Source organism: Heliangelus exortis, chromosome 12, assembly GCF_036169615.1.
Source record: "Heliangelus exortis chromosome 12, bHelExo1.hap1, whole genome shotgun sequence".
Classification (NCBI taxonomy): Eukaryota; Metazoa; Chordata; class Aves; order Apodiformes; family Trochilidae; genus Heliangelus; species Heliangelus exortis.
In genome coordinates, this window is record NC_092433.1 from 2,363,540 (window position 1) to 2,376,060 (window position 12,521).

The 12,521-nt window shown below is 39.0% G+C and overlaps 1 protein-coding gene across 2 annotated transcripts in view; it reads left to right on the plus strand.

Moving 5' to 3' along the window:
• The window catches only part of ATG7 (autophagy related 7), a 102,277-nt gene extending 90,049 nt beyond the window's left edge, over nucleotides 1-12,228 (plus strand). Inside the window, exon 19 of one of the 2 annotated variants that reach the window (XM_071755412.1) lies at nucleotides 11,173-11,522. In XM_071755412.1, coding sequence (XP_071611513.1) covers nucleotides 11,173-11,205 — 33 coding nt within the window. In that variant the 3' untranslated portion in view covers nucleotides 11,206-11,522. Of the gene's footprint in view, nucleotides 1-11,172 lie in introns of both variants that reach the window. The other variant, XM_071755411.1, reaches the window with a different exon arrangement.
• Nucleotides 12,229-12,521: the final 293 nt, after the last annotated feature.

Sequence of the window (12,521 nt, forward strand, 5' to 3'; positions counted from 1 at the left end):
AAGAATATTCCAATGAGCCAAAAAAAGTTATGAAAATTTGGTGTGAAGTCAGAACAGATAAGAATGATGATTATATAGAGAGCTGTAAGCCAGCATGCAGCTTGTCAGTGAGTGCTGTGCAGCAAAAGTCAACCAGTTTACACAAGATCCACATTTAGGGAGCAGGATCATATGTTGCCAAAGTAAAGGGATGATCAAAATAGTTCTTGTAAGGTGTTTATTTTGGATGAAATAATTTGCCTGCCTGAGTCCCTCGTTGTCTCTATTCAACACAATCATGTTTCTCAAATTTAGACCCAGACATTTTAATGAACATTATGTGAGTGCTCCTCAGATTTCAGTTTAAGAAGAGAAGCTGCAAACAATAGCTCAGTGATTCTATTATTTATGGCATACTTCTTGTGTTCTGGCTAAATCAAGTCTTTGGTTTTCCCTTGGGCAGGATCTATAATCACTGGTTCCTTTGCATTCCTGTGTATTACCAGTTCTGTAAGGAATTGCAGAGCTTTAGAGTGAGTAAAAGGAATAATTTTTTTCGCCACTGAAATGAAAAACATTTTTGGAAGTGTTTATAAATGAGTATGACCTTGGCTTTGACTGTTGTCTGTGAAGGTGTCACTCATATTGCCAGCATGCTGCTTGTTCCTGCTCCCCTGGAGAGAGGGAGAGCCCAGCCCTGTGGGATGGCAGAGCTGGCTCAGGGACACCTTTCCATCAACACTGCTCTACCAGGCAGCACTTGGCTCCTGCAACCTGCTGGGAATCACAGTGGGAGAGGAGATCCCCCTAGGCCCTGCCTGGTTTTGCAATTTCTGTTTGAATTAAAACACTTTAATTGTTCAAAATTATGCAGAACAGCCTCATAAGTATATTCCAAGTTCTTTCTCTGGGGGAAGAGGAGGTGCCGAAGTGAAAAAAAAAAAAAATGGGGTAAATAAGATGATGTAAATTTAGTGCCACAAAGGAACAGAGTATGTGTTGCTTGTTTGAAGGTTAATTTTATGGAAAATTCATTTGACAGCCTTGGTTTATATTCCCATTTTGAAAACATGCAAACGATATTTGCTGCAATCAGACTTCTTAAAAGTAGCTTCTCACTCTGTCGTTCACAGCTGGAGTAACGTGTTCTTTCTGCAGTCCCTGTTGATCCCATAAACTCAGTGTAATTGCAGTCATATAATAGGCAAAAAGATCAAAGTAATCCCATATGGGGGGGAATGAGCATTCTGAGCCAAAACAAGCTGTTTGGCTTGTAAGCAATTGGAAGCTTTTACTGCTGCACATCTGCAGCCTGCTCTGGGTTACAGAGCTGAGTGGTGGGATGTGCTGCAGGCTCCCAGGCACTGCCACGCTGCAGAGATGCAGCAATGAGGCTTGGCTGAGCTTGGCTAGACTGGAGAGACTGGTAATAAAAAGATGAGTTTGGACCAGGTAGAGTACATTGGAGTGGTTCTGGTTTTTTCTCTTCTTTTTCCAGAGCGCTGGGTTGCAAATAATGAAGTGCAACAGAGTGGGTTTGGTTTTGAATTGGTGAGTGGTTTCCTGCACCCAGATAAAAAAATAAATCACTTGGCACAGACATGCCATCTGTTAGCAGTTCCGTGCCATCAGGCCCAAGGAAGGTGCACCTACCACCAGGAACTTGGTCAAATGTTGGTTTTTTTGCCTGCATTCTGGGAATGAAAAAGATGAGTGGGAGAGCAAGTGGGTTTCTGCTCTGTTAAAGCAGAAGGACAGATAAAGAAAGGGAAAATGAGAGCAAAAATAAGGATGAAATAGCTAGGACACATACAAGGATTAACAAATGATCTGTTCCTCTAACAGATGTTGAAATTCTGTGGTCAGAAAATCAAAAGCGATTTTGAAACAAGTCACAGAATCCAGAGAGTCATGCAAGACCCTCCTGGCACACAGGCTCTGCACAGTATCATCAAAATTCTTGTTTGTCCAGTTGTTGCCATTTTAATGGAAGTGTTATCATAAAAACTAAATCTGACACTTGTACCAGTTTTCAGCTGAATCTGGGGCTGGACGTGTACTTTTGGAACTGTTTCCTGAGTCACTACATAGGTTTTTAAGTGAACTTGAGGCTCTGTTATTTAGAAAATTGTGTCATGTATGGGCCCAGCAAATGTTTTACAAGTGAGGCAACATGGTTGTAGAGCTCTGGTACTGTTGATTCACCTTGGGGTTTTTATGTTCATTTGAAACAAATAAGGGTTAAGTAGAACTAAACTATAAACCTGATCTGCCTGTTGTGTTTCTGGAACATCTCTACCTTCAATATCTAACTATTTTACTAGTTGTGCTTTTATACCAATGCTTGCAGTCCTCTTTGTCATAGTGACTGTCATCCTATTTGATCAAGATAATGGGAAAAGTAAAATGCAGGGTTTTAGTAATAATCATGGGGGAAACTGGCATGCAAGATTTTAATACAAATTCATTTATCTTCTCTAAGACCTTGAACTGTGTGAGGTGAAATAAATCTGACTATTGCAATATCATTTATGCATTTAATATTGGAAACCATTTTCTTTAGTTGTTTAGTTTCAGGTGGTGTCTCCAGACATTATTTCAGTTTCTAACTACATGAAGAGCATTCTTTCTGCATAGGAGGAGAAAGTTTTCCCTAACTTCCTGATGCCTCCTCCACAAAATAGAAGTATTGTGTATACACCACCTCTATCTCCATGGAAGCAATGATGAGATCAGTGAGGTCACTGGATAAATAAAAATTGTAATGAATTAATATTTTCATTGCTTTTCAAGTTTTCTGTTACTTATGTGTTATATACAGTGCACAAGAGGACATATGTTTATACTAAACATGTAGATAACATAACTGTATCTGGGAAATATCTGTTTTTTTCTGCCAAATGTTATTGTTTGATATTAGGAATTGAGCTGGGGAAAAAAATCAGATTATTGATTTCAGAATTATTTAGATTAATACCTATTTTGTTTGTTTTGCCAGCTGTGGAGATGGAATATGGTTGATAAAAGAAGAAAATACTTCAGGGGTAGGATTGAAGCATTACTCATATCTGAATTAGATGATCTTCCATTAATGTTTTTTACTGGAATGGGGTTCTCTGCCTCATCTGAAACTGATCAATGCACTTTGATCAGTTTTTTACAACTTCAAGGATTTTGGTGGACATTTGGGTAGAAGGGTTATCTGGTTGTTAGGAGAATAGAACTATAGCTTTAGAACTTAGCACCATTCAGCTGCTGAAAGGATTGGAAGTACACACTGCACAGGTTGCCCAAGGGAGCTGTGGCTGCCCCATCCCTGGAAGTGTTGAAATCCAGGTGGGATGGGGCTTGGAGCAACCTGAGCTGGTGGGAGGTGTCCCTGGCCATGGCAGGGGGGTTGGCTCTAGAAGATCTTCCAGGTCCCTTCCAACTCCAACAGTGTGATGGTGATAGAATGACTGTTGTGTCCCTGTCAGGAAGGTGTTGTTGCCTGTCAACCATCCACAGGTGCTCCAAGGAAGCAAAGTGAGGATGGTAATGCTGGCACCTGTGTTTATGGATGTGTGATGGGTGTGGGCTGGTTAGACAAAGATGATTCTTGTTTCAGGGGTTGATTTAATCTTATGATGGAGCTAAAATGCTGGAGCAGGATTCTTAGAGAGGCTGTGAAATCTCAGAGGTGTTTAAAACTCAGCAGGACAAGATGCTGAGCAGCCTCATCAGTTGGCCCTGCCTTGGGGGGAGGAACCCACAAAATGATTTTTGGAGTGTCTGGATATCCTCCAGTGGGGCTCAGCCTGTGATTTTGTGACCCTGTGTTAGAACACTGAGTGTGCTTTGCCTGTGAGTAATAGGGATTACTTTTTGTAATCTCTATATTGCTTCTGAATTATTTATTTCTGAAATTCAGTTGAATAGCTCGTGTAATTAACCCTCTGCTCTTTTTTTATCAGTCCCTTATGAAATGTTTGATTCTGTATGACCCAAAAGCCAACTTACAGGTCTTAGCCAGCAGTTAGGCATCACCTGTGAATGAAGAAGATGCAGTGGAACAAGACAAGCTGTTGATTTACAGCAAAATGAATGTAGTCTGTGTAGTTGGGATAGCATAAACTCAGGTGTATAAATGTTGTTAATTATTTGGACACATCCACTTTATGTATATGATCTAGGTTTCCTGTACTAGTCCTGTGCAAAACACACAAATGTGTTTACAGCTGCATTTCTGTTACAGCTGTTGAGTGTTTTGCAGGATTTAGAAATGTAATGAACATGGTCTTACACATATTTGTGATATAAAAATTAGGCACATGAAAGGAGAAAGATGATAGAAGGATTTGAATGTATACTTTTATGTGCTTAAAAGGATTCATTTCCATTTTGGTCAAAGGGTTTGTATCAGATCTCATCATTACTGTGGTGATATTTACATGAATCATGGCTTAAGTCAAACACATGCTCTGGATAATTTTCTTTTAGTGGTAGTAAAATTTAGTTTAAAATTGCACACAGAATAGGATAACCTGCTTCACTGGGTTGGAGGGTGGATGGGGAGGCAGGTGGTTATTTTTGTCCTTGTTTGTTTTCATTTTTTAAGAGCCTGAGGAAAAGAAAATACCAGTAGAAACTATCTTAATAGTAGAAACTGTCCTCCCAGGTCTACATTAATTCCAGCAACACAAGTACCATGCCCTGAAAAGCAGCCTTTTCAGCTCCAAAGCACTTTTGGAGGGGAGAGAAACTAGCTTTGTATTTCCTTGCTTCTCTGGAATTTTGGGCATTCCTTTGGGGGGTTTTTTGGTGGTTTTATTTTTTTTTTTTTTCAACTCGTAAACCAAGAAACAATGGAAGGAAGTGTGTCTGAGGCAGTCTTATACCAAAAAAACTCCAGTAAGCATTTTTGTTTCTTTCTTTCTTTTATTGCATTGTTTCATGAGCTGTCAGTCATGTAGAAAAATCCTTTCTAGGAGTGTTTTCTGGTAATAAGCTGATGAATACCTCTGAATCCTGGGTTCAGTTTTGGACCCCTCACTACAAGAGATATTGAGGTGCTGGAGCATGGCAAGAGAAGGGCAGTGAAGCTGGTGTAGAGTCTGGAGCACAAGTCTTCTCAGGAGTGGCTGAGGACCTTGGGGTGTACAGCCTGGAGAAGAGGAAGCTGAGGGGAGACCTTCCTGCTCCCTAGAGCTACCTGAAAGGAGGCTGGAGCCAGGAGGGATTGGTCTCTTCTCCCAAGGAACAAGCATTAAAAGAAGAGGAAATGGCCTTGAGTCGTGCAGGGGGGGCTTAGATGGAATATTAGGAGACACTGCACTGGCACAGGCTGCCCAGGGAGGTGGTTGAATCCCCATCCCTGTTTTGGGGAGGTGTTTGAGAGCTGTAGATGTGCTGAGGGACATGGTTTGGCACTCAGTAGAGAGAGGTTAATGGTTGGACTTGGTGATCTTAAAGGTCTTTTCCAACCAGAAAGATTCTGTGGTTCTGTGAAAACTGCTACAAACCCAGAAGGGATTAATTACTGCCCAGTGTTATTATTTGTATATGTTTGGAATGTATTATTAGCAGATATTAAAAAGACTTTCCAGCTAAAAGCTAACACTGTAAACAAATACTTTCTCTTTGCTTGCTTTTTGTGTTTTGTTCTTAAATATAGCTTTTAAAGTCTTTTTTCAAGTCTTCAGATGCCATCTTTACAAGGTATTTAGAAAATGGTCTGGTTTCAAGTGTATGAGCCAGGTGACCCATGTGCTATGGATGTTGCTGAATTTCTACACTGAGCAGCTGCTGCAGTAAGAGCTCAGCTGTAGGTGGGCCAAAAAAAGTGTGAAGCCCAAACTATAAAGTCCTGAGCTCCTTAGAACACAAGGCACTGGATAAAAAGTGTGCAAAAATGGAGTGAACAGTAAGGGGATGGAAATTCAAATTCAGGACACCTGTAGTTTGGTAGAATTGAGGGCATCGTATGAAAAGAAAAAAAAAAAAAAGAAACATCCTGAATGGTGGTGATGGAATTCTTAAACATACTGTGGCTGGCAAGATGGAAGTCAGTAGATGTTGAAAGGGGTAACTTTTACAGTTTGTATGAAAAGTGAGGCCACTTCATATTATACATATAACCAAAAGATTTGCATGCAAGAGGAAGGTGAAGAAGAATGCCTACTGTTGGTTGAGACTGAACTGACAGTGTCTCATGACCTTGACTTAGATTTTAAGTTGTGGCTATGGGCTGAAAATACAGAATTTCCAAAGGCTATAGAGGGGACCCTTTACTGACCACCATCATTGAAGAAAATATGAAGCTGATGGACTTGCATTGTATTGCAAGAGAATGAACTGTTGAGACAGGAAAAGTTGTGAAGACAGAAAAAAAGAACTTGTGGAAGTCCTAGGGGTGGCAGGAATTTGCCAGCAATGCAAATGGTCCTAGGGTAGAACCATTGCTTGCAGAGATCTGGAGAAGTTGTCCACAATTTTCTCACCCCACTATTTAAATAAAGTATCTTGAAGAGGGAAACACAAGTTTTATAGTCTTTGGCTTTGGTTTTTTCTTTTTACTGATAATTTTTTCTTGTGTGTGTTTGGCTTTGTCATTTCTGTGTCAGCTGAAGTAAGAAGTATCTGATTGCAGTCAATTCTATAAATTATAGCCAAAACTGATTTTACCTATAGTTTAAATGTAGAAAGTTAGCAGCCACTTCTGAACAACATAGCTCTAACTTGCTGCAGAACTAGAAATCTGTTGTAGAAGAGCAATTGGAGCTGGATGAACAGTGGTTGTGAGGCATCCACTGAGATTGTTGTGGGCTAAGCTGAGAGCAGATCCTTCTTTAAGAACATTACCTCGGTTTCTTAGATAGCAAAGAGGCTTCTGTGCTGTGCAGGCTCTGACATGCAGCTGGATATAAACTCTGAACAAAGCTAAATGCTCACGTTAGTGCAGAGAGTCTTGTTCATGCTGCTTGTTCATTTACAGCTCTTTCTTTTTTTTTTTTTTTTTTTTTTTTCCTGTGGGAAAGGGGGATGGGGAAGGAATTGTTGAATATGCAAAATGCTTGAAGTGTTTTCAGTTTCAGGAAGATGAAGGGTAGTGCTTACTGTGCATCAAGTACCCAAGATGAAAGGAGGGCACTGAACTTTATAATTAACCCTCTGTCTGTACCATGAAGTCTGAAACAGTTGCATGTTGGAGCTTGCAGGCATTTAATGAATTTCAAGCTGCAGTTTCATTTCTGTTGCCATTCCTGAAAGATAGAGCCAGTGGACCAAGAAGAATACTGCACAGGTCACACAAGGGGTGTCACTTCTGTGTCTTAACTCACTTCTGCTACATTTATATTTAGGCAGATGTATTTTGTAAAGTAATTTAGGCTGCCAGAAGTTCTAATGTGTTGTCTCTATGGTAAAGCATAGAACAAAACCATACTTATCCTAATATCTATCACAAAGCTCACATTTTGTAGCTTTAAGGTAATTTAGTTACTTTAAATTTCAACTCTTTTTTCATTTGTTTAGGTTTCCTGAGTTAATTGTACTTTTCTAAATCAGAGACTGAGGGATATGATAAGCCCTAATTAATCTGGGAAGCTGGATGGGCTTACCTGACCCTCAGCTGTGATGTTTGATGGGTGTAATGCCTCATTTTCAGACCTTGCCTCTGCCTGTAGAATTGTACTCTTTATTTACCCTTTACTGTATTTAGAGCATTTATAACATAGTAAAGAATGTGGTTTGCATAATAGGAGTATTCCAGGCTTTTCTAAGAAGAGTGTTTGGGTACATGTGTATGTAAATTTATCTCAGTTGTGTGTAGAAATAGTATTTGTGGGGGCTGTTTGTTTGTGTGTTGTCTCTCTCCTAGTGAAGTTGCCCTTTTTATGGCAAATCCTGCTAGACCCATGCTGGCAAGAAACCTGAAACCCCTAAGGGCACATTTATATTCTTGCAAGTTTATTTATCAGATAAACAGTAGCTATCTATTTGAATTACATATGTTAATTCCAAGCAAAGCCCATCCCTGCTTCAGGAGGTGAACACCAATTTTGGAACAATTGTTGGGGAAGGTAAATTTCAGGTGTGAGGTGTTGCTGTTGTATGAAAGTGATGCAAAACTCTCTGTTCAGTCAGAATTATTGACCGTGCAGTCTGGAACTGTAAAATCAGTCTCTAGCAACTTGTGAACAGCCAACTTAAAACACAGGGTGTTTTTTTCCCATTTTTTCCTGTTATGTAAGAAAATAATACTTGCAGTTTCAAGAAAACAATTCTTCTCATATCCTGAAGAGGCACAACTTGCATTTGAAATTCAAGAACCTCTACAAAGAAGTGTGAATATAAAAGCATTCATTTGGAGTAACAAGTGCATTCTGATAATCTGTCCAGATTTGTACAAACTGGGTTGGTTTTGACATCTGGTTTATTACCTTCCTTTTTTATCACTTCTCTCACTGCCTGTAGTTGCCTTTAGCTTTGCCTCCCCGAGGTGTGCTGCAGGGTGGATGAGAAGTGAAAAGAAAATCCAAGCTCAGAGCTTGCTTTAGATAGCAGATTCGTGGTGTCACAGTGCTTTTCAGCATTGTCTTCCATGGCTCTGTATATTTCATGATTTCCACTCTTACAGGTTTCACTTTTTTGAAATAATAACCAAAATTTGTGTGATCATACTCTATGTAGTTTGAGCTTCTTTTCCTGAGGAGTGTGAGAGCCTGTGATGTATTTTTATTTAGCTCCCAGTATTGACATTTTACACAGTACCTGGTAGCTTGTTTGCTTTAGGTTAAGGTGTAATTGTTAACTTTTGTATAGAACTTCCCCCTTTTGTTTCATGTTCTCTGCTCCCCTCTGCCTGTCATTTATTCAGGTGCTGCTGCTTTGTTCTTTTGAAACCTTAGCAAGATGCAGCACCCAGTGCTGCTGTTGGGGCTGCTCTGGTAATTAGATGAAGTATAAAATGTCCTGTAGAACTGTCTATTCTTGTGGAAGTAAAATAATAGCACACTTCTCAAATATTTAGAAAAAATTCTCCTCAATCCAGGATGTTTGCAGAGCAGTTAAATACCTCTGAACCTCACTTTCGGTCTTGTAGCATTTTTTTTTTAATGTTAAAAGAGGTGTGCTTTAGATAGGAGAGGATTTAATTGTCATTCTTGTCACTTGCCTTTCATCCTGTTTTTACTTTATTGCCAAGTTCAGAGCTGCTGCTGTGGGGGTGATGTGCTGAGGCTTCATGGCCCTGGAGCTCATGCTGCCTGTCCCCCAGTGTCACAGCCAAATGTGGGGAGCTGCTTTCTTCCCTTTAGTTTCCCCAAAAAAGAAATCACAGTCCACTGGAGCTGCTGTTTGGGTGGGCTGGGGTGTTGGGGTTGGGTGGGGTGTTGGAGGAGTGCAAGCATTGTACATCAGGCATGTAAAGGAAAAAAGGCTATAAATTTCCATTTACAGGAATTATGGAGCAGCTCACCAGTTCCTGGATGGAGGGAGGTGTTTCCCTATCAGAAGATGCCCAATGTAGCTGGCACCCCTGCCAGCCTGGCTCTGAGAAGCCACCCAAACAAAAGGGAGAGCAGAGTTGCCTTCTCACCCCCTCTGCTTGGATCAGAAGAGATGATGGGAAAGCACAGAGCAGAGGAGCTGGCTGTGCTCCCGGTGTAGCTGCTTAAGTAGATAAAGGCTTTTTTTAGGTCTGTGAGTTGGCTTCTTTCACTTTTTGTCTTTTAATCACCTTCTGGTGCATTTTGAAAAATATTTGTGGTGCTGCTTTGATAAAGAGGTGTGTATGTGAGGCTTATCATCATACATGGGCTTTGTTTGCAAAAATGAGAGTGGGCTAGACAATGATGGACTATCAGTCTGAACTCTGGATTTCTTGCTTTTGGCCAGCTTGAATCATACCATAAACTCTATTTAAAGATTTTGTTTTTCATATTTATTTTCCACATCCTTGACCCTGACTGGTGAGCTGGACATTTGTGTTTGCCTTGGCAAGCTTCGAGCTGCTCATCTAGGGCAGGATGAAAACTCTTTTTTCCTTTTGTAAACAAACTGTTCCTTCAGTATTTTCCATAAGGATTTACACCACCGTGTTGCAACGCTTCTAGGAATTGAGAAAATCTTGCCATTCAGGGCTTTCATTTTTCACAGACTATAGCATTGCATGGAAATGTTTGATTTTATTTGAATTTGTAATTTTTTTTCTGAAGAGATGTTTTCAGAATGTTTTCTAGAAATAACTACATTTTGTTGTGAAAGGGGGTTATGGAAGCTATAGGTTCATATATATTTATTGCTGCCTGTCTAGAAAATGAGGTTGTTCTCATTTGTGTGATGCCAATGCCAAGCAGTGCAGCATTGAGCACTGCCCCACTGCAGTTTTATTTCTTTGGATAGATATATTTTAGTGGTTAAGATGTAAAATGAGAGAATAATTCATTGGGCCACTTGATGCCAACACACAGTTGTGTTTTAGAAAAAAAGAGCTGAATTTCAGTTTCTTGTGACAAGGGCTGGTGCTGCTCACTTGGTGATGGGCAGGGAGAGACTGTTGTGAGTGCTGCATCCCATGAAAATATTAACTCTTCTCCCCAGCCTGCAGTCACTTACTGAGCAGGGCAAGTAGCAAAATAAAAGCACAATTATATTTTACTGCATGAAAAAAAAAATAATCTGTGTACTTTTAAAATTTCTTTAAACGCTATGAAAATATAAATTTCCAGATTACTTTTCATCTTTATGTTGCACTCATCAAATATCTGAGTGCAAAATGGAGTCTTGGAGGATAATTAGTTCTTCATGAATGTTTTGAAGATCTTTTGTGGGGTTTAGTAAGGCAAGCTATTTACTGAAAAGTTATTTTCCAGAGTAAGTATGTACCAATGAGTCAGCAAACCAAAACAAAGTGTCTGGGTTTTGGGCAATGATTTACTGTAAACAATAATAAATAACAGATAACCAAACTGATATTTCAGGAACAAAAGCTGAAAAGGATACGTTTAACAAAAATAACCTCAAAATTACAAATAATGAATGGTGTGTAAGTTCTTTACAGAAGGGAAAAATACTGAATTTTACATAAAGCCCCATTGGTGCTGGCCAGCAGTCCAGAATCTTCCTTTGTTACAGTAATGCTGATTTTACAAAGCTGTATTAAAAGCATATTTGAACTCCACAAACTAAAATTACACTTGTTTTTTGTTTCAGATCTGGGACATGAGTGATGATGAAACAGTCTGAAAGTCAACTGAACAGGGTAGAAGATGACCTCCCTTGGACTGCAGCACTGCCTTTTATCTGTTAATGATTGCTTACCCATTCTGACTGCTACAAATACAAACAAATATAATCCACACTTTGACACCAATATCTTCACATTAAAACCAGTCTGTTATGGATGTAACTCTCCATATTTTCATTTTTATTATGTAAATAACTAAAACAATGTGGTTATGTGTAAACTATGTCTTGCTTTGTTTTTTAATTTTTTTTTTTTTTTTTTTTAGTTTATAAATATGGCTTAGATATCTGCTGCTTAAGTAAACTTTGGTCTTTTATTTGTCCCTGTTTTTATTTTCCCTGTCAATGGGCATGTCCAAGCAGCATGTCTAAATGATTTTTTTCATCTTCTCCAGATTTGTGCCCCTTTTGGGATTTATTGTTAAGATTGAGAATATTCTGCTATTGGGAGTTAAAGGAGAGCAGGAGTAGGTAAGGCCCTACACCACTGTTTGCTGTTTCCAAGTACATATTTATAGTACAATTGATTTGTCTTTTCTTTGTTATAGCATGGCTGTGCTTGCCTGTGTCATGGAGGTGTTCCTCATCATTTTATGCCATGGGAAAAAAAAAAAAAAAAAAAAAAAAGGAATGTTTTTACAGAGAAAAGACCAAAGTTTGGTGGTATCATTATTAGACTCCCCTGAAGCTTAGAGAAGGCTCTGTTATGTAGTAGAAGGTGCTTTCAGGGAATGATCATTGATTCAGTCAAAACTTGTGGAGAAATGCTTAACAGAAATAAGAAATTGGTTCTCTAACTTTACTGTTCTTGGATGCCATCATGCACTACTTCACAGGTGTTAAAAGATCAATTCTGGTTTTAATTTTTGGTTGGATTTCAAGTTTCTCATTTTTTTGCAGCATCAGAAATGGCTTCAGAGATTATGGCTGAGCACAGACAGCAGTTTGGGAATCCTAGAGTGTAAAGATAATGAGGAAAAATGGATTTGTGTAATATCAAAGTACATTATTACAAAATTGAAAGTGAGTCCAAGTGATTGATTTTAATCTTGGAACATGTTTTAGAAATATATTTGAAAACTTTTTTTATGGCTTCATATTGTGGGGACTGTGGACTAACTCAGAATAATTGCAGATTGCTTTCTCTGCCAAACAGTTTTTATTTCCCATGTATATTATGAAAACTATTTGGTAAATCAAATTATTTTGGTTCCTTCCTTAATGCATATATTTGAATATTTGTTGTATATAATTTCACAGCTTTTGTCTTATGCCACATCAGAAGAAGTTTTTTCAGGTCAGTTTACCTGGAAGGA